The sequence below is a fragment of the Brassica napus genome, chromosome C6 (assembly GCF_020379485.1).
Source record: "Brassica napus cultivar Da-Ae chromosome C6, Da-Ae, whole genome shotgun sequence".
Classification (NCBI taxonomy): domain Eukaryota; kingdom Viridiplantae; phylum Streptophyta; class Magnoliopsida; order Brassicales; family Brassicaceae; genus Brassica; species Brassica napus.
The window spans coordinates 26,139,100-26,161,689 of NC_063449.1; the positions used below are offsets into that span (position 1 = coordinate 26,139,100).

The 22,590-nt window shown below is 34.5% G+C and overlaps 1 protein-coding gene across 1 annotated transcript; it reads right to left on the reverse strand.

Moving 5' to 3' along the window:
- Positions 1 to 5,197: 5,197 nt before the first annotated feature.
- On the reverse strand, positions 5,198 to 7,148 carry LOC125588441. The gene is made up of 6 exons (XM_048759779.1): positions 6,773 to 7,148; positions 6,625 to 6,687; positions 6,493 to 6,561; positions 5,854 to 6,410; positions 5,517 to 5,785; positions 5,198 to 5,459 (listed from the first exon to the last, which is right to left on the reverse strand). Exons 1-6 carry the CDS (start codon positions 7,146 to 7,148, stop codon positions 5,198 to 5,200), a joined length of 1,596 nt encoding a protein of 531 aa, XP_048615736.1.
- Between the last annotated feature and the right edge of the window lie 15,442 nt (positions 7,149 to 22,590).

A 22,590-nucleotide genomic window follows, 5' to 3' on the forward strand; every position in this document is an offset into this window, starting at 1 on the left:
AATTATATAAAATGCGTATATAGAAAGATTATTAACATATAATTTTAATAGGACCATATATTTGTTGGACCCAATTTCGGTCAATACATCAATGGGCCGCGATCAGAGTTATGGGCCGCAAGGAACCGAAGCCAATAACAAGCAATCGAGCTCAAAAATCAAAGGAGTCGAGGCCCCGAAGATTGCTGAGCAATCCTAGAGATCGCGGAGCAGCTATGGAGATCACGAAGTCGACTTACTATAAAGAAAGGAGAAGAGACATGAAGAAGGACACGTGGAAAATCCTAGAGAGAGCTACACACTTACATCGACCTTGTTTTCCTCCCGATCTTAGACTCTTTCTTTACGGACCTCGTTTGTATCACTCGATCTAGTTCAACTCATTGTATTCGATCTTATTCATCAATAAAGTCCATTTTTACCTACTGGAAACTGTTTAACATCGTTGTGTTCTAAAGATATTTTTGCCTACATCATTTGTCTTCCCTAGATCAAACCCCGATCACTATCAAATACTTAGTGTAGATTTTAGGTTCTACATTTTGGCGCCGACTGTGGGGAAGATAAACGAAAAACACCTTTGCTAAGAAACCGATTTAAGTTTCCTAAGCGCGACTATGGATCCCATCCCAATCCAGTCCAACTGCATCGAATCGATCGATCTCGACCTCTTCAGATCGATGAGGCCGATCGCATCAAGAAAAATTGATACTCTCGACAAGCGATCATGCGCTTCGCGACAAGCGATTAACGATTCCACCATCATCACCCCCGAAGATACAATACCAAAAGGAGAGATCGTGACTTTCCACGGCACGAAACTATAAATCTCGATATGCCCCACGACGATGCCTTGGTGATCGCATTGGAAATCGAAGGCGCCGTCTTTTCGAAAATCTTCGTCGACACCGGAAGTGCTGTCGACGTCATCTCACAAAAAAACGCTACGGTCGCTCGAGCTACCGATCCCAATGATCAGACAAGAAACGACTCCCCTCGCAAGCTTCGAAGGAAAGTCAATCCGTTCGCTCGGGATCATATTTTTAACCACCAAAGCTTACGATCTGGAACTGAGAGCAGAATTCACCGTAGTCGATCATCCTATGCCCTTCGATGCCATCGTAGGGCGCCCCTGGTTGCACCAGATGAGGACGGACCCCTCGGCGAGAAAACCATACTCGGAAGCCAAAAACAAGCCAGAGCCTGTTACATGTACGAATTCCGAAAGATGCCACAGAAGGAGGAGAATATCCCATGCGCATGCAACCTCTCAGTAAAAGATCCCGCCAAAGACCTATCGAGCATTGTCGCCCTAGACGAGAGCTCCCTCAAAAAAGGCGTTAACATCGAGAACGATCTCCCTCCTGAAGTCAGGAACGACCTTGTATCTTTCCTCAAGCAAAATATTAGAACATTCGCATGGTCTGCGGCAGACATTCCCGGAATCGACATCAATATCACCTCTTACGACCTGAACGTCGATCCTACGTTCAAACCTATCAAACAGAAACGAAGGAAGCTAGGACCCGAACGGTCCAAGGCGGTAAACGACGAAGTTGATAAGCTCCTGAAAATCGGCTCCATTCGCGAAGTTCAATATCCTGACTGGCTCGCAAACCCAGTCGTAGTAAAAAAGAAAAATGGAAAATGGAGAGTATGTATCGATTTCACCGATCTCAACAAAGCATGCCCAAAAGATAGCTTCCCATTACCGCATATCGACCGGCTGGTAGAAGCCACGGACGGTCACGAACTACTCTCGTTCATGGATGCATTTTCTGGTTACAATCAGATCCTCATGAACCCCGACGACCAGGAAAAAACTAGTTTCATCACCGAGCGGGGTACTTATTGCTACAAAGTAATGCAGTTCGGACTAAAGAACGCCGGAGCTACTTACCAAAGACTAGTAAATAAAATGTTCTCCACGCAACTTGGAAGAACGATGGAGGTTTACATAGATGACATGTTAGTAAAGTCATCCAAAGCCAACAACCACGTTCTACAACTCCAAGAGTGTTTCAAAATTCTTAATAAATTCGGGATGAAACTGAACCCTACAAAATGCACTTTCGGAGTGGCCTCCGGAGAGTTCCTCGGATACCTTGTAACCAAAAGTGGAGTGGAGGCCAACCCGAAACAGATCGCCGCGCTCATCGATACCTTACCTCCTAGATCGATTCGAGAAGTACAGCGCCTCACCGGAAAAATAGCTGCGCTGAACCGCTTCATTTCTAGATCGACCGACAGATGCCTCCCTTTCTACAAGCTATTGAAAGGAAACAAGAAATTCTAATGGAACACCGAATGTGACTCCGCCCTAAAAGAACTTAAGACATATATCAGCGAACCACCCGTTCTGTCAAAACCAACCATAGGAGAGACCCTCCTTTTGTATGTGGCAAACTTCGAACACGCTGTGAGCGGAGTGCTAATTCGCGAAGAAAGCAGAGAACAAAGACCGATATACTATGTAAGTAGATCGTTGGTAGATGCCGAAACCAGGTACCCCGTGATGGAGAAGCTAGCTCTAGCAGTAGTAACCGCGGCTCGAAAATTAAGACCTTATTTTCAGTCGCATTCAACACGGTCATGACATCGCAACCCCTATGGACAATACTCCACAGTCCAAGCCAATCAGGAAGATTGGCGAAGTGGGCAATCGAGCTTGGCGAATACGATATCGAATACAAACCGCGAACGAGCTCGAAAGTACAGGTGTTAGCCGATTTCGTAATCGAACTCGTCCCGAAAGAAGATAGCGCGAAATCGAATTCCCAACCATGGAAATTACATGTCGATGGGGCCTCATCATGGCAGGGATCCGGGATCGGAATACAGCTCGAATCCCCGACAGGGAAAATGATCGAGCAATCATTTCGCCTGGGATTCAGCGCATCAAACAACGAAGCCGAATACGAATCACTGATCGCCGGCCTACGACTCGCACGAAGCGTCGGAGCTCGGGAAATCAGTGCCTTCAGCGACTCGCAGTTAGTCACGAGCCAATTCCACGGAGAATACGAAGCAAAAAAAGAAAGAATGGAAGCATATCTCACAGTCCTAAAAGAGATCGCTCAACAATTCGACAAATTCGAGCTCACAAAAATCCCAAGAGGAGATAACACGTCGGCCGACACTCTAGCTGTGCTGGCTTCGACTTCCAACCCAGCGGTAAAAAGAATAATACCGGTAGAAGGAATAGAAATCCTAGCATAGATCTCCCGTGCAAAGGAAGCAATCTTCAAGAAGACAGCCTCCCGCGCATCGATGTAATCACTACACGAAGCAGAGCACGGAAAGAAAGCCAGGAACTCGACGACGAAACCAGCGGTGAGCTCGACGACCCATCAACCCCAAGCACGGCACGCGTCAGGACTAGAAGAATAGAAACCACAGCAACTGACCCTGAAGAAGCCGTCCACGAAACTAACAACGAGGTGCACGACGCTTTCAAAAAAGAGATCGAAGCTACACCAGATTGGAGAACCCCAATAGTTAAATATATAAAAGATGGCGAACTCCCCGCTGAAAGATGGGAAGCTCGAAAAATAAAAGCCCGAAGCTCGCGCTATTGTATTATGGAAGAGAAACTGTACAAAAGAAGCCTAGACGAGCCTTATTTGTTGGGGGGGTGTCGCCCAAAGACTCATTCACAATCCTAAAACATACTCATGGAGGATCATGCGGAAGCCACTCTGGCGGGCAATCCCTAGCAATCAAGATAAAGAAACTAGGCTACTTCTGGCCAACGATCACCGATGATAGCGAGCAATTTGCATTAAAATGCGATAAATGCCAAAGGTACGCACCAATGATACACCAACCGACTCAAAAATAATCTACAATATCTTCACCATACTCCTTAATGAAATGGTCCATGGATATAGTAGGCCCGCTAGTATTTTCTGGGCCAGTCCAATTAAGATTCCTCCTGGTACTAACCGACTATTTTACCAAATGGATCGAAGCCGAAGCATTCTCCAACGTCACCTCTACGATGGTAACCAGCTTCATTTGGAAAAACATCATCTGTCGGCATGGTTTACCATACGAGATAGTAACCGACAATGGACCACAATTCATCTCAAAAATATTCAATGAGTTTTGCGTAAAATGGAAAATCAAAATTAAGGCCGCAAGCCCCCGATACCCAAAATGCAACGGTCATGCCGAAGCCGTAAATAAAACTATCATGAACAACCTCAAGAGAAGACTCGACCTCAAGAAACAAAGGTGGGGCGAAGAGCTGCACGGTGTCCTATGGGCTTACAGACCGACCCCCCACACAGCAACCCAAGAAACACCATTCTCGCTATCTTACGGAGTCGAAGCCGTAATCCCAGGCGAAGTCGAGGTCCCGAGTCAGCGACGAGGGATATGTCCAGAAAACGCCGAACTCAACGAAGAGTTATTAATCCACCAGTTAGACATGATCGAGGAACGACGAGAAAAAGCAGCAGTACGAGTGCAAAATTACCAACAAGCCGCAGCACGTTATTACGACTCCAACGTAAGAAATCGCGCTTTCTCCGTAGGCGACCTAGTTCTCCGAAAAGTGTTCGACGGAACGAAAGAACCAGGGGCAGGAAAACTAGGAGCAAAATGGGAAGGACCATACAAAATCACCAAAGAAATCCGAACCGGACTCTACGAACTAGAAAAACGCAAAACTGGCTTCCCAGAAATGAGACCTTGGAACGCCTACAACTTAAAGAAATATTACAAGTGACGCAAAACCCGAACCTCGACCATGACTATCAAGCTTCGAGCTGGGAAGCTACCGACCTTACCCTACAACTCAATCAAAGAAAAACGGAACTACGAAAAGGCTTGATCCCTCGAAGAGGGTACGTAGGCAGCTCGACACCGAGCGCAGCCCAAACAACCGAACAAATATTTGTTACTTTTCTTCTATTACTTAGAATACTCAACCCCTAAACATAGCCAGTTCTATTGACTTGCTATCAGGCCATATAAAGGCCCACAAAACAGATTCCTGATCAGTCTCTGTTCCACGCCTCCTAAAGGATAAAAACAGGCTCAATGAAGCTTAAGTTAAATCAAAACGTACGATTAAAGAGGTATTGTCCCATAATCCGTCGAATACATATATATGTTTTTTTTTCGACAACAAAAACACAAAAAGAAAAGCAGAACATATCAAACTTCAAACTAAGTCAAACTAACCTTCGCATCATTCCTGATTGACCGAATCTCCAGAAATCTCAGGAAGATCGAGGCAACTAAGAGAAGGATCCAACACCGAAGGAAGACAATAATCAACTTCGAGCGAAACCTCCAGGTCTTTAAGATGCTCCAACTCCGCTTCGAGATCGAAGCCACCCTCATTATACTCAATCAAAGCCTCAATACGAGCTCGCGCCTCTTGCAAACGAATCTCCGCAGCCATTTCCTTTTTCTTCTGCTCCAACTTGTTCTTCACTACAGCCAGAACCCTATCATATTCTTGAGAAAGAGAAAGATGAGCAAGGTGGCAATCTTTGCGAGCTCACCTATCTCGACCTTCGATCTCTCGCCTATGCTTCTCCTTCATCGAGTCAAGATTGCTCTGAATAGTGACCTTCCCCGCCTCAGCAGCAGCCAACTTCTTCTTCGACTCCTCGATCTCCGCTTCGCACTGCCTCTCCACCTCCCGAGCAACCTCCAACTCACCTCGAAGCTGTTGGATCGTGAGAAGATGACCCGCGATCTCCTCCTTACTTGCAAAATTAGCCAATCGCCCCTCCATCAAAGCGGCGTATTCATTGCTCGCCTCCATAGCCTAAGCAAAAACGATAACATCAGAGATCGTCATCCCATTCAATAAAGCACCAAAGAAAGATAACGTACATTGGCATTCACAACTGCCATCCGAACATAGGCATCACGCTCTAGCATACGCTCCAGAGAAGGGAGCTCGCATCCTTCCGCTCTGATCTTATGCCAGATTGCAGCGAGGGAATCGGGGTTCTCAAGGATAGGAATCTCGTTATCACATGAAAACGCCCATGAAGAGGCTTTGGGCACGCTCGAAAGACGGGCGCCGGAGTTAATCCGCGAAGTACCTTCACCAGAAACGCGTAACGGTGGAGGGAGTTTCGAGCTCGATGACCCCGAAGTCACAATGTTAATCTCCTCCATGACCCAACGTCGACGCTGGTGAGTCAATGAATCGACCACGTCGTTAAGAGCTCGATCGCCAGCAGAACTCGCCGAGTTATCTGATGCTTTACGAGTCCCGCCGGCAGGGATAGGAATCGACACCGGCCTAGCCAGAAGGCCAGGAAACGGAGCCTGCGACCTCGATCTAAGAACCGGCCCGCGCTGAACTTTCTGAGCTCGCTCTAACGACCCGACCTCCGAAGACTCATCAGGACGATCGAGCAACACCTCCTTCTCCTTCTTCCCTAAAAACGAAACGAACCTCGAAGGATTTAGGATCGCGCTAATGAAGTATCTTAAAATCTTTTCAAGAGAAGGACAACTTACTCTTGTTGCCACGACCTTTCTTGGGCCGAACGGGAGCAACCAAGGCAACATGAGTAGCACGGTTCACACCTGGTGGGAGAGTATAAGCAGTTCGAATTCGGTCATGAGTAAAAGCGAGCCATCAATGACTACCACGTCGCAAAGTAGCCATTAACCCACGAAGCTCGGGAGTCATGGGCACAGGGCCGAAGGGCTCTACAGATAAAAAAGAGAGGATACTTTTAGGCCAAAAGACGATCAGGAGCAGACATTATTCGCAAAAAAAAAAAAAAAAAATTACCAATGTCATCGGACCATTCCCTAGGGATCCTCTCAAAGTCAAAATCCCCGACCGACGCCGGGTTAACCTTAAAAACAAAGAACTTTTCTCTCCATCGATCATCTTTATTGGGAATGCCTTCAATAATAACACGACCAGAGCGGGGAGCAAGAATCATCGTGCCAGGAAAGCCATTGTTCCGCTTTATAGCGAACAATTGCTTCAACTCCCTGAGTCCGAACTCAAGACCTTCCTCCTGAGCTCGGACCCAGGAGGCCAAGGAATAGCGAAAAAAAGTTAGGAGCCATCTGGGTAAACGCCATCTTAAGCTCCGCCAATGCCTCAAGAAGAAAACGAGGAAGAGAAACGATAAGCCGCCGTCCTCGAAATGCGACATATAGGCTCCACAGTACCATGGTCTCACGGTCTCTGGAGTTTCGCCGTCTTCTGGAAGTTCAATTTCAACGGTATAATCCCCCAGAGTTCGTAGATAGCCTCGATGTGTTTCGCCTCGAGAATTGTCTTGAGGTGGGGACCAAATTTCTCGAGCGCCATAAATTCAAAGCAGGAAAAAGACAAATGTTGGACCCAATTTCGGTCAATATATCAATGGGCCGCGATCAGAGTTATGGGCCGCAAGGAACCGAAGCCCATAACAAGCAATCGAGCTCGAAAAGCAAAGGAGTCGAGACCCCGGAGATCGCGGAGCAGCTACGGAGATCACGAAGTCGACTTACTATAAAGAAAGGAGAAGAGAGATGAAGAAGGACACGTGGAAAACACTAGAGAGAGCTACACACTTACATCGACCTTGTTTTTCACCCGATATTAGACTCTTTCTTTACGGACCTCGTTTGTATCACTCGATCTAGTTCAACTCATTGTATTCGATCTTATTCATCAATAAAGTCCATTTTTACCTACTGGAAACTGTTTAACATCGTTGTGTTGTAAAGATATCGTGGCCTACATCATTTGTCTTCCCTAGATCAAACCCCGGTCACTATCAAATGCTTAGTGTAGATTTTAGGTTCTACAATATTTACATAGTACTTTTGAAAAAAATATTATTTTATTATTTTATCGATTTGTATCATATTTTGAACCGGCCCAATTCAGAATCAGAGAAATTTGTTAATTTATAATGTTTATTATTTATCGAATATTAATTTATAAATTTTATACTGTATGTTATATAGCTTTTGGTACTTTTTCTGTTTTTTCTTTTCTTTTGTTAACTGATTCAACTTCATTATTTTCTTTTTATTAACACATAATAACATGGATATTAACTATATCATTTCCTCTTTATATATTTAAAAAGTATCAGTTTCTCTTTATTCAGATTTTTTTAGCTAGTCTTTTTACTCAGATTCATATACCACATCACGTAAATGAAATTGTGATCAATTATGAGATGCCAAATTATTTATGAAATTCAATAATGGAGTTATATATATATATACTATACTAAAAGGGGAATATAAGCTCTTCTTAGAGTGTCCACGTAGGCACAAAAAATCGTCCAATCAGAGAGTCCGAAGTTGCCACTTCATCTCATTTATTTTTTCGTAAAAAATGAAAAAACAATGCAAAGGAAAGGATCGAACCCGGGTTAGTACGGCATAAATATAGGCCAGATACCACTAAGCTATTGAAAATTTCTTGCACATATATACAAGAATCACTAAATATGTAATCACAAACTCTTATGTACATTTACAGTAATATGGATTCAACTTTCAAGAGACTCCAATACTTTGTTTTGTAAAAAAAAAAAAGTAAGTGACTAAGCTAATATATTCTTTGAAAGTGTGAGAACATTGACAAATATGAAAAATCATATGTGAGAACATTGACAAATATGAAAAATCATAGATTTTTTTTTTCGTGACAAAGTTAAGAATTTTGTAAAAGTAAGTTTAACATATAAATTTTTGTGACAAATATGAAAAAGCATAGATTTTTGTACAATTTTGACAAAACAACTCAAAACATAGTTCTCTAATGTCTTAATAAAATATTATTTAAGGGTGCAATAATTAGCTCTTCTTAGAGTGTCCACGTAGGCACAAAAAATCGTCCAATCAGAGAGTCCGAAGTTGCCACTTCATCTCATTTATTTTTTCGTAAAAAATGAAAAAACAATGCAAAGGAAAGGATCGAACCCGGGTTAGTACGGCATAAATATAGGCCAGATACCACTAAGCTATTGAAAATTTCTTGCACATATATACAAGAATCACTAAATATGTAATCACAAACTCTTATGTACATTTACAGTAATATGGATTCAACTTTCAAGAGACTCCAATACTTTGTTTTGTAAAAAAAAAAAGTAAGTGACTAAGCTAATATATTCTTTGAAAGTGTGAGAACATTGACAAATATGAAAAATCATATGTGAGAACATTGACAAATATGAAAAATCATAGATTTTTTTTTTCGTGACAAAGTTAAGAATTTTGTAAAAGTAAGTTTAACATATAAATTTTTGTGACAAATATGAAAAAGCATAGATTTTTGTACAATTTTGACAAAACAACTCAAAACATAGTTCTCTAATGTCTTAATAAAATATTATTTAAGGGTGCAATAATTAAATATATCATTTCAATAAATTTTGTAATTTATAGACAAAACAATAACACAACAAATTTTGAAACATTTGTTTAACCTATCGCTATCTTTTCATGAGAATCCAACTAAACAAGATAAAAAAAAATTAGATTTATTTAATTACCATTTTATTCAATTTTGAATAATTTCAAATTGTAATAATGTATCTTTGTGAAGTCACAAAAAAATAATGTTCTTTCTTTATTACACTAGCATTATATATAGATTCCATATACACAAATAAATATAATATAACAACATAAGCTTGCTTTTCCCGATTCATATGAAAACTTTTTAAGTTATCCACCAAAGCAAATTAATTAAATCAATCAAATTGTTAGAATACAACAAATTAATATATAATTTTATTTTAAATTAAATTATTTAAAAAGTGTATTTTCAATTTAGGGGTGTTCAATCCGGATATCGGTTCGGTTTAGATTCGGTTTTCTCTGGTTTTCGGTATTTTGGTTAGTAAAATATAACTACCATTCTAAATCCATATTTACTTCGGTTCAGTTCGGTTTATATACCATCGGTTTTTTGTTTATTCGGTTTTATACCAAAAAATCATAATTATGTAGTTTGAGATCATATTATATGAATTTTAGAGTCATATTGTCAACACAGTCATTTATTAAAAATATATCACATGTTCAAATAAATGAACAAAAAGTAAAAATTCTTCTACCATCAAATAAAATAATCAAATCTATAACTAAAATGAAAGCTTGAAATTTTGAAAATAAAAATATGAAACAAAACAGAAACATGAAATAAAAGTTTTACCACTCTTCCATATTTAGTGTATATTAAAGTCATGCTTTTTCAATTGAAAAAGAAACTCTGTTTGTTTACAGATAAAAAACAAATTGTGAAAATTTTCCATTAATTATTGTCCATCAAATTTATAATCTTCATATTAATTTAGTGAAGACTAAAATAAAGCAAAAAGATCAAAAGAAGATTTAGAAAATAAGATGTCTGAATTGCGATGTATTGTTATTTAATTATAGTTCAAGTGTTTTACAAATTAAGGTTTTTATTACTATAAAATTATGGTAATAGATATTAGCACAAATTCAACTTATGTAACAAATAGATTTTCATGTATTGTTATAAAATAGATACATATTTACATTTTTCTACTTTTAATCGATTTTGTTCGGTTTATTCGGTTTAATCGGTTATATACCAAACCATATCCAAATCCTACGGTTTTTATAAAATTATATCCATTCGGTTTATATGGTATATACCAAAACCAAACCATATTGTCTATTTCAGTTCGGTTTGGTACGGTTCGGTTTTACCATATTGAACAGCCCTAATTTTCATTAAAAATAAAATAATACATAAGTAAAACTGATTTGATGGTAATTTTTATAACATATATATATATATATATATATATATATATATTATGTGAAAGAAATATAAGCTTAATATGAAAAAAAATCTTAAATACAAAAAATTCTAAAATTAACAAAAAAAAACTAATAAAAATTAAACTATGATATCAATTGAAAGCTTTTTAGACAATATTAATAAAATATTCAAGCGATAAATAGACAAATTTGATTTTTTTTCAGCCAAAAGTTTATTATTAATTAGCATCAGTTATTTCAAGATGTTTAAGAAAGGATGGACTTAAATGATATATGAACTATGAATAGTAAAAATGTTCATTTATTAAAAATATATCACATGTTCAAATAAATGAACAAAAAAGTAAAAATGCTTCTACCATCAAATAAAATAATCAAATCTATAACTAAAATGAAAGCTTGAAATTTTGAAAATAAAAATATGAAACAAAACAGAAACATGAAATAAAAGTTTTACCACTCTTCCATATTTAGTGTATATTAAAGTCATGCTTTTTCAATTGAAAAAGAAACTCTGTTTGTTTACAGATAAAAAACAAATTGTGAAAATTTTCCATTAATTATTGTCCATCAAATTTATAATCTTCATATTAATTTAGTGAAGACTAAAATAAAGCAAAAAGATCAAAAGAAGATTTAGAAAATAAGATGTCTGAATTGCGATGTATTGTTATTTAATTATAGTTCAAGTGTTTTACAAATTAAGGTTTTTATTACTATAAAATTATGGTAATAAATATTAGCACAAATTCAACTTATGTAACAAATAGATTTTCATGTATTGTTATAAAATAGATACATATTTACATGTTTCTACTTTTAATCGGTTTTGTTCGGTTTATTCGGTTTAATCGGTTATATACCAAACCATATCCAAACCCTACGGTTTTTATTAAATTATATCCATTCGGTTTATATGGTATATACCAAAACCAAACCACATTGTCTATTTCAGTTCGGTTCGGTTCGGTTTGGTACGGTTCAGTTTTACCATATTGAACAGCCCTAATTTTCATTAAAAATAAAATAATACATAAGTAAAACTGATTTGATGATAATTTTTATAACATATATATATATATATATATATATTATGTGAAAGAAATATAAGCTTAATATGAAAAAAAATCTTAAATACAAAAAATTCTAAAATTAACAAAAAAAAACTAATAAAAATTAAACTATGATATCAATTGAAAGCTTTTTAGACAATATTAATAAAATATTCAAGCGATAAATAGACAAATTTGATTTTTTTTCAGCCAAAAGTTTATTATTAATTAGCATCAGTTATTTCAAGATGTTTAAGAAAAGATGGACTTAAATGATATATGAACTATGAATAGTAGTACTTTGTAAAACTGACTTAGATAACACATCTGCACATCATTTTCGGTCCTTTTTTATGCCTAATTCAATTTCTTCAGAGCAGTTATTCTACAAAGAGATCGTATGAGATATTGTTTTGATATTTTGATTTGTTTCTTGACTGTTAAGAAGATTGATAACTGTAAAAATGTCTCCTTCGAATATTTTATGTCTATAACCGAATCCCCAACATGAGACAACTTTGTTTAAAAAAAGTAAATAATTTCATTTTTTTATATTATATAATAAATATATATTATTTACTGATAATAAAAATATAGTTATTCATCTATCACAAATTTGTGAATCAAGTACAACAATCAAACAACATAATAATTTCCACAAAGAAATTTAAAAAAAATATATTTATGTTAGGTAGTCTTATTTATAGTCTTTAAATAATGTAATACAATATTATATATTATTTTTTTAGAATTGAGAAATACACATCGATAATTAGACATATTTGATTTTTTTTTACCAGCCAAAAGTTTATTATTAAGTAGCATCAGTTATTTCAAGATGTTTAAGAAATGATGGACTTAAATGATATATGAACTATGAATAGTAGTACTTTGTAAAGCTAACTTAGATAACACATCTGCACATCATTTTCAGTCCTTTTTGATGTCTAATTCAATTTCTTCAGAACAGTTATTCCACAAAGAGATCGTATGAGATATTGTTTTGATATTTTGATTTGTTTCTAGACTGTTAAGAAGATTGATAACTGTAAAAATGTCTCATTCGAATATGATATGTCTATAACCGAGTCCCCAACATGAGACAAGTTTGTTTTAAAAGTAAATAATTTTATTTTTCTTATATTATATAATAAATATATATTATTTACTCATAATAAAATATAGTTATTCATCCATCACAAATAACTATGCAAATATGTGAATCAAGTACAATAATAAAACAACATAATGATTTCCAAGAAAATTTTAAAAATATATTTATGTTATATAGTCTTATTTTATATTCTTTAAATAATGTAATACAATATTATACATTATTTTTTTAGAATTGAGAAATACATAACAAATCTAGTATTTATAAATAGAAAACTTTCGTTACCTGATAGTTGTCTTGGTTTTCGAAATTCAAAAGAGTACCATATACACTTAATACATACATGAAAAATTGGGTGAGATAACCAACAAAAATAACTGCCGTTTGCTGTAAAAAAAAAAAAAAACCAACAAAAATAACTATAATTTACTATCTAGCCAAAATTATATTCTCTCTCTTTTTTCTCTTCCTATCTCTCTCTATCCTTCACTTTACAAAACTATTTTTCTCTTTAACTTTAGTTATTTCACAAATAAGCCCTTAATACATTTATGATATTCTTTTTTTTTGAAAAAGAAAAATATTTATGAATAGTATAAGATCAATACTGTTACATGTATTTCTGCTATATAGTTAATATAGTTGTATTAACTTCTAACAAAAATTTGTGAAATATATATCACAAAATAATATACTAATTTTCATTATTTACATGTGCATCTGAGTACATGTGATATATAACCATATAATATACCAAATGATAATGTACTAATTTTTATGGTTTACATTTAAAAATTTAACTATAATATACAAATGATATTTTTAATCATCATCATATATCAAAACAACTCTTTAAATTCAAATATAATGTAATTCAAATTTTGAAACAATATACATAACCAACTTTAATTATTTTTTTCTTATATAAAAAAGAATGGATTTTAATCATGGGTTACCAAAATCACAAAATGAATTAAATAAAAAAAAAATTAATATGTACATACGGCTCAATAAAATAGTTACACTATATTTACGAGTCAAAAAATTTCTTTACTCTATATACGGGTAAAAAAATATCAAAATTTTAGATAATATTATGAAACGTAAAATAAAATAAATTATACAAGAATACGTCTTATTTAATAAATTTTTTAATTCAATTTAATTATTTTCTAAATTGATAATACATAAATCTCCTAAATATATGATCTTACAAAAATATAATTTGGCATAAATTCTAATTAATAAATTCTAATTATTTTTAATCAATATTTAAAACTTAAAATAAGGTCAATTTTTTAAAACCAACCTACGATTAATGTGTAGACATTTTTACAATTACCAATTTTCTGGGTTATTTCATCAAATACACAAAACATATATTTAGTAGAAGCGGGTTAAACAAACAGATTGTATTTCTATTATGAACTAACAAACGGGTGAATAGTTTTGTCAACAAAAAATGAATGTGTTTTGAAAACGCATGTCAAAATCTAGCAAGCTATTAAAACTTAAAAGATATTGATTAAAAAATAGTTTTAAGAGTTTATATATAAAACAGTAATATAAAATGAAAGGAGGAAATTTAAGGTTTGTTTTCCAAAACAAAAGAGATTGTGATTAGATTTTGGTGATGATTGTTTCTGGTTATTGAAATAGTTTTTGTTTTTATTTTTCAAAAATCAATTTTTACCCAATCAAAATTTTGAGTTTTTTTTGTTTTTGTAAAAACCATTTCATTTGACAATCAAGATTTTAATAAACAGATTCCGCAAAATTTAGGAAAACTATTTTTTCAAAATTTTAATCAATTTTTTGAAGAAAAGCCAAATTTTGTGGTATTTTAATATAAAAAAAATCTTTTTGTACAAAGTTCTAAATTTAATTAATTAATATTTAAATGAATAATATTTTCAGAAATATTAAAGAGTTTTTATGACCCAAAACAAAAAGTCAAATGCAAAAGTAATGTATGATTTTTTGAAACTTTCATTTGCCCTATTCACCCTAGAAATTCGGATTATTCACGAAAATGTCATCATTTTTTTTTCCCAAAAATTAATGTTTTAGTGTATCATCCCCATTTTCATCGAGTATTTACAATATTGTCATTGTAATCAATACACTAACCACCATAAATAATCAGTTTGAAACTCTTAAAGCACCTAAAAATCAGTTTTCACTCCTCATATCTCATTTCTTATCCACATAAACTACATATATATTACTTCCTCTCTATATTCATCCAAAAACCCTCCAATATTTTGATTCCAAACTTTATAAGGTTCATAGAGCCATTCAAGTTCATGAGTCTTGGCTAAGAACGAGTGGGTAAATTTCATTAAGAAGTTATGTGTGGCTGAAGAAACTGAACATGACCTCAGAGGATCAATGAATGATCTTTGATATTTTTTCACATATGTTTCGCAAAGAAGACTTCTCTGGAATCTTCTCCACTGAGAAGACTTCCATAAAGGTCCTCTGGTCAAGCATAAATTAGTCTTGCAATTGACTTTCTGTGTGTTTTATAGAGACGACTTCTCTGGAAGTCTTCCAAATTTTCTTTGCTAACAAAAAAAACGAGTAAATTTTCAGGGAAGTCTTCTCAACTATCGGTGGAAGTCTTCTAACTGTCGGTGAAAGTATGCATAAGTTAATTTTGCAATTGACAATATTAAAACTTAAATATTTAATTTTAATTAGAAAAATTCTCTAGAAGTCTTATAGCTTGTCATTCTGGTCAAAACTTTGGTTATGAAAGAAGACTTCTCCGGAAGACTTCCTGAAAGTCTTCTAACTAAAATTAAATATTTAAGTTTTAATTGTCAATTACAAAATTAACTTATACAGACTTCCACCGACAGTGAGAAGACTTCTACCGACAGTGAGAAGATTTTCCAGGAGTCTTCTGCCTCCTGTGAAGTTTTCTATAGAAAATTAAATTTCTGACACAATTCGGTCAATTGCAAAGCTAACTTGTTTATCCGAGAAGACTTCTGGAGAAGTCTTTTCTGGTATTTTTGAGAATTTTTGAAATGCAAAAGTAAGCAAATATTTACAAAGGAAGACTTCCAGATAAGTCTATTGTATAATAGATTTTTCTGGAAGTTTTTCTTTGTAAATTTGCAATTGCAAAAAATGACCTAAATGGTAGATTTTCGTAGAAGTCTTCTAGACCAATGTTTAATAAACTTTCATTTCCTCTAAAATTAAAAAAAAACTTTTAATATTTTTTTTTAATTCATGTATATTAGTCAATATTGGGGCTACTGATGATAATTAATAATTATGAGGTTACTAACATTCATATTTATTATGTTTTTAGCTAATGTGAGAAGACTTTTAAGAAGTCTCTTGAGTTTGTGTTAATGTGTTTTGCTACTGAAGTTGTATCAAAAACTTCAAAAATGTTAAGTATTTTTGGCAAGATAATATTGTAGACATGAACATATTTACCAAAACAATTCCACTAACATCTTTTCAAATTTACAAAAGAATCCATAACTAAAATAGTACACATACAGATCACAAAACAAACCGTAAACAAAACTACTACACTTAGAGTTAGAGACCATTCTGGGGAAGTCTTCTACGTTAATTTTTGTAAAACTTGTATTTCAAGAGTGTTAAGTAACTTCAAGATATTTTTTTTAACTTTCAAAAGTATTATGTAATTTCGACTATATCAAGTTATGTGGTTTTAATGTGTTTTCTTAGATCATAAGAAATACTTTTAACTTTCATGAGATTCGAAATTTTAGTTTTCACTTTTTTGTGCAATTCAGTTTTCACTTAAAATTTAAGTTTCCCACTAATATTTTAATTTTCAGCTTAATGTTTATATTTTAATTTCTCGAAGGCTTCTAGTGAAAGTGTTATATGTTTGAACTTATGCAATGTTTGATCTTTTGTGAATTTGACTTTGTTTTTTTTTCGAAGTCTTGTCCATTAGTTTTAGTAAAGTTGATTAAAGTTTTGTGTTAATGTGTTTTGCTACTGAAGTTGTATCAAAAACTTCAATAATGTCAAGTATTTTTGGCAAGATAATATTGTAGACATGAACATATTTACCAAAAAAATTTCACTAACATCTTTTCAAATTTACAAAAGAATCCACAACTAAAAGAGTACACACACAAATCACAAAACAAACCATAAACAAAACTATTACACTTAGAGTTAGAGACCATTCCTCCACATAGATAAGCTTGGACTCCACTTGACATACACATTATAAAATTTGATAGTCCTCATGCTTAGGTTTTAGGTTTTTGAAGACTTCGTGAAGACTGCCAGATCTGTTTTGAAATAGGAGATATAGGAGAAGACTCCGCCAGAAGAAGTCTTCTGGTGCATTATATATTAGAAGACTTCCGAAACTATTTCACAAACGTCTTCCAAAGTCTGACTCAGATATGAAAAATCTGCATATCCAAAAGCATTCAAATGGCTTTAGAACAGAATAAAACTTCAAAAATAAGGCAAGAGCTTTGAGAAACATAAAGAGTTTTTAAAAGATAAGAGCTTTAAGCAATAAGAGGTTACCAAACGAAGAAAATTAGACATGGAGACTTACCAAAATGCTCAGTGTATTATATGTTAGAAGACTTCTGCGAAGACTTTCCAAAAGTCTTCCCAAAAGTCTAACTCAAATCTGAAAAACCTGCGGACTTTCAAAAGTTTTCTAAATCCTAAATTTACTATTTGCCCAACAGACTTTCCTATAAGTCTTTTCTAGTGTATTATTTGTCAGAAGAATTAAGTCACCTAAACCCTAAAATTAGATAACTAACTAAACAGAAACAAACACTCCATTAAACTTAAAATCAACCTTTAAAGTGTTTAATATACACAAAACTAAACACATATAAGTCAAAGATTATTGAAATTTGATGACCAAACAAATAACCATTATGCATTTTTATGAATATAACCCCGAGAAGTCTTATGTGAGAAGAATTCCTCGAAGTCTTCTCATGTAGTAGATTTTAAAAATAATTTATAAATTTTATTTAAAAATAAATTTATGGGAGAAAATTGAAATCATGTAACTATAAACATTTGTAAATTATACAAATTAAGATCTAGTAAAATTAAACTATTTTCAACATCGATGAGTGAACGTAGATTAAGTCATGATATTCTTTTTAGGCTACTTTTGCATTTAATTCAACTTGGAATTTAATTTTGCATTTAAAATCAAATTTTAGGTCATTTTTGGTAAATTTCCCAAGATTAAAATTCCATTACAAGTTTTTGTACAAGATATGATTTGAACAATAATGTGAAATAATTTATTTGTGATTAATATCTGTAAAATAAATTATGATATTTATATATAATATTAAATCATTGTAAAAAATTATTTATTAATTTCTATAAATAAAATTATTGAATAATGTTTTAATAATTATTAGACACATTAAACAATAACTAAAAACATAAAAACATACAAAAATTATTAATACAATATAGAATACTATTTTTGAAAATAAAAAATTGACATTCAAATTCTAAAAGTTAAAAATTGTTTATATAATAAAATTTTATAAATAATTTTATAAATGTAAGTATTTTCAATTTTTTATAATTTATAGATGATTTATATTTTAGTATAATAAATATAACTTTTTAAAAATATAATAATTTAAAAAATGTTAATGTATATTTTTTATTTTAAATAACAATCACAATGTGATAAATTTTAATGCTAACTTCTAAATATTTTATTGCTATTTTTCTTGTATTATTATAATAATATATTCATTATTTTTTGAAAAAAAAAATAATACAGCCAAACCAAAAACAAAAAATCTTAATCTAAAAATTTAAAACCAAAATATGAAAATCGAAAACAAAAACATAAAAATCTAAAACCAAAATCTAAACATCTAAAACTAAAACCAAAAACTACTTCAAGCAATTCTTCAACACCAAGGTGTTGATTAGATTTTCTATAAAAGTTGAAGGAGACTTCTCATTTTAGCAGCCTAAGTTACAATTTTGATATACATAATAACAATATATATAATATAATTGTAAGAAAAATCCTTGTAAATAGTCTAGAGGCACCATTCAAATGAAGTTCTATTATCACTACAAGAAAACAGCGGTATTCTGACGGACATTCCGACGGAAAATGAAATCCTCGGAATATCCCGAGGAATTTCCGAGGAAATTCCGAGGAAACCAAATTTTGTGTCTCCTCGGAATTTCCTCGGAATATACCGACGGAATTCCGAGGAAATATCAATCCGTCAGAATATTCCGAGGAAATTCCGAGGAAAAATGTGTTCCTCGGAAAAAACCGATGAATTCCGAGGAAATATTATAGTCGTTGGAGAGCCGTTGGGGGATTTTACAAAATTCCGAGGAAATTCCGACGAACTAGCCATTGGCGTCGGAATTCCGTCGGAATTTCCTCGGTCTGTCGGCAGGATTTAAACTATAAATACAAGCAGTCCTCTTCCTCTTCATTCACTCCATATCTTCATCCTCTCTCTTACTCTATTTACACACGAATTTGATTCATAAAAAATATGTCTTCTTCAAATTATTTTCGTTCTTGGATCGATCGACCTCATTTGGATCCGAACACGAGATTGCTTACGGAAGAATACCAACGAGGTATAACCGAATTCATGGGGTTGGTTCACCGACAACCGGAAGCAAAAACAAGTATGTTAAGATGTCCTTGCTCTAATTGTAAAAATAGAAAGGTTATTAAAGAGTGGGATGTTTGGACTCATCTATATTTGAGTGGGTTTACACGAAGTTACAAAATTCGGTATCATCATGGGGAAACTGATTATGAACATGGTAGTACTAGCGAACCTCAGCCAGCGGTTAGATTAGAAGAACCAATTAGAACGGATGTAGATTATGGTGTAGGTACTGAGCAGATGGTAAATGATCATTTTAGAGGGGAAGATTTACCCAATGCACAAGCTAGGAGATTTTATGATATGTTGGATGCTGGAAAACAACCATTGTACGAAGGTTGCAGAGATGGTCATTCAGCTTTATCATCTGCTACAAGATTGATGGGCATTAAAACAGATTATAATTTGGCTGAAGACTGTGTGGATGCGATTGCTGATTTTGTAAAAGGTATTCTACCCGAGGATAATGTAGCTCCTGGTTCATACTACGAGGTTCAGAAACTCGTAGCTGGTCTTGGTTTATCGTATCAGATAATAGATGTATGCAGCGACAACTGCATGATTTATTGGAGGGCGGATGAACAGCGGGTTACATGCAAATTTTGTGGAAAGCCTCGTTATAAAGATACGAGTGGAAGAGTTCCAGTGCCATATAAAAGGATGTGGTATTTACCTTTGACGGAAAGGTTGCAGAGGATGTATCTGTCTGAACGCACAGCGCAACCAATGAGATGGCATGCGGAGCACTCAACAGATGGTGAGATCAGACATCCTTCAGATGCAAAAGCGTGGAAGCATTTCCAATCAAAGTATCCCGACTTTGCGTATGAGAGAAAAAATGTCTACCTTGGATTATGTACTGATGGTTTCAGTCCGTTTGGCAAGAGTGGAAGACAGTATTCTCTATGGCCCGTCATTCTTACACCATACAACCTACCCCCAAACTTGTGCTTGCGACGAGAGTTTTTGTTTCTCTCGATTCTCGTTCCCGGACCAGAGCATCCTAAGAGATCACTTGATGTGTTTCTTCAGCCACTAATATATGAGTTGCAACAACTATGGGCTCAAGGTGCTGAAACATACGATGTTTCGTGTAAAGAAAACTTTCAAATGCGGGCAGTACTAATGTGGACAATAAGTGATTTTCCAGCATATGGTATGTTGTCTGGATGGACAACGCATGGAAGGCTATCATGTCCATATTGTCAAGATAACACTGATGCTTTCCAACTAAAAAATGGAAGGAAAACGTGTTGGTTTGACTGTCACAGGAGATTCCTACCACCTGATCATCCATATCGTAGGAGTATGAATATGTTTACAAAGAACAAGAGGGTGTTTGACAGTCCACCTCCGAAAATTTGTGGGAAAGATTTGAAGATACAACTAAGAGATTTTGGTGCAGAAAGGACGCCAGACGTCGGTGGACATGAGCGTTTTCCGGTAGATGCTATTGGAGAACTACATAACTGGCACAAAAAAAGTATTTTCTGGGATCTGCCATACTGGGAGGATCATCTGCTAAGGCATAATTTAGATGTCATGCATATTGAGAAGAACTTTTTTGACAATCTCATGAAGATGATCCTTAATGTTCAAGGTAAAACAAAGGATAATTTGAAGTAAAGACTGGATTTAGTCGATATATGTGCTCGTTCAGAACTTCATGTTGATGAGAATGGTAGGGCTCCTTTTCCCATATACCGACTTGATGCAGAGGGAAAAGATGCGTTATTTGATTGGATTTCAAACGATGTGGAATTTCCAGACGGTTACGCATCAAATTTGCGTAACTGTATCGACAGAAAGGAAGGAAAGTTTACTGGCTTGAAAAGCCACGATTGCCATGTAATGATGCAGCGCCTCCTTCCGTTTGCCTTCAAGGAACTATTACCACGAAATGTTCATGAAGCAATTGCAGGGATAAGTGGTTTCTTCCGCGATTTATGCACGAGATCAGTGACTCTTGAAGGTATTGAAAATTTGAAGACTAACATAGCCGTGATTCAGTGCAACCTTGAGAAGATATTTCCTCCCTCATTTTTTGATGTTATGGAGCATCTTGTTATTCACCTGGCAAGAGAATTGGAACTTGGTGGTCCTGTGCAGTATAGATGGATGTATCTGTATGAGCTGTATATGTTCCATTTGAAGAAGATGGTGAAAAATTTAAGTAGGATGGAAGATTCTATAGTCGCACAGATGATCAATGAAGAAACTTCAAACTTTGTCGAGTACTACTTTCCAGCAGAAGTTCAGACCAAAAACAGAAGACCTGCTCGGCATGATGATAGAGGCGAACGGGCAACATATCATGTTACGGTTCCAGACATTTTCACAGACGTTGGACGACTTAGCGGAAAACCAAAGGACCGTCGACTTACTGAGCAGGAGCGCAGTCATTTGCAAACATATTTGCTCACCAACTGCGAAGATGTTCTTCAATATGAGAGGTAAATAAATTAGCTTACAAATTTTTATTTTAACAAGTTGAAATTTAAATCTTAATTAATTACATTATTGTCATCATATACAGGATTTTCATGGCAGAAAAGCGGTTCGAGTATAGATACGCCACAGAGGACGAACTATAAGAAATGAAGCAGAGAGAATTTACTGGATGGATGTTTACTTATGTGAGTGCTTTAAACAAATTAAAATATATTTTATCACATATTGAAACCCCAAACACTAGTTCCTCGGTATTTCCTCGGAATATTTTCATTTTACCGGGCAAATATTTCGCGAAAATTGAAATTAGAATTCCGACGGAATTCTAACGGATAATGTCCGTCGGACCCTAGGTTTTATAACCACGAGCCCCTTCTTCTTCCCCATTTCTCTCTTCTTCCTCTGTGCGACTCCTCTCTTCTCTCCGGCGATTTCCCCCTGAAATCCGACGATATCTCCGGCGATCTCCCCCTTCTCTTACACAAATCATGTAAGGACCCTATCCCACTCTCTTAGGTTCTATTTGTTAGGTTTTTGTGTAGTTTTGATAGAT

Coding starts and splice junctions, on each gene's coding strand:
- LOC125588441 (XM_048759779.1), bottom strand. CDS start 7,148: ATGTCGCATTTCGAGGACGGCGGCTTATCGTTTCTCTTCCTCGTTTTC. Junction 6,562..6,624: donor AATGGCTACTTTGCGACGTG/GTAGTCATTGAT, acceptor CTCTCCCACCAG/GTGTGAACCGTGCTACTCAT. Junction 5,460..5,516: donor GAGATCGAAGGTCGAGATAG/GTGAGCTCGCAA, acceptor AGAATATGATAG/GGTTCTGGCTGTAGTGAAGA.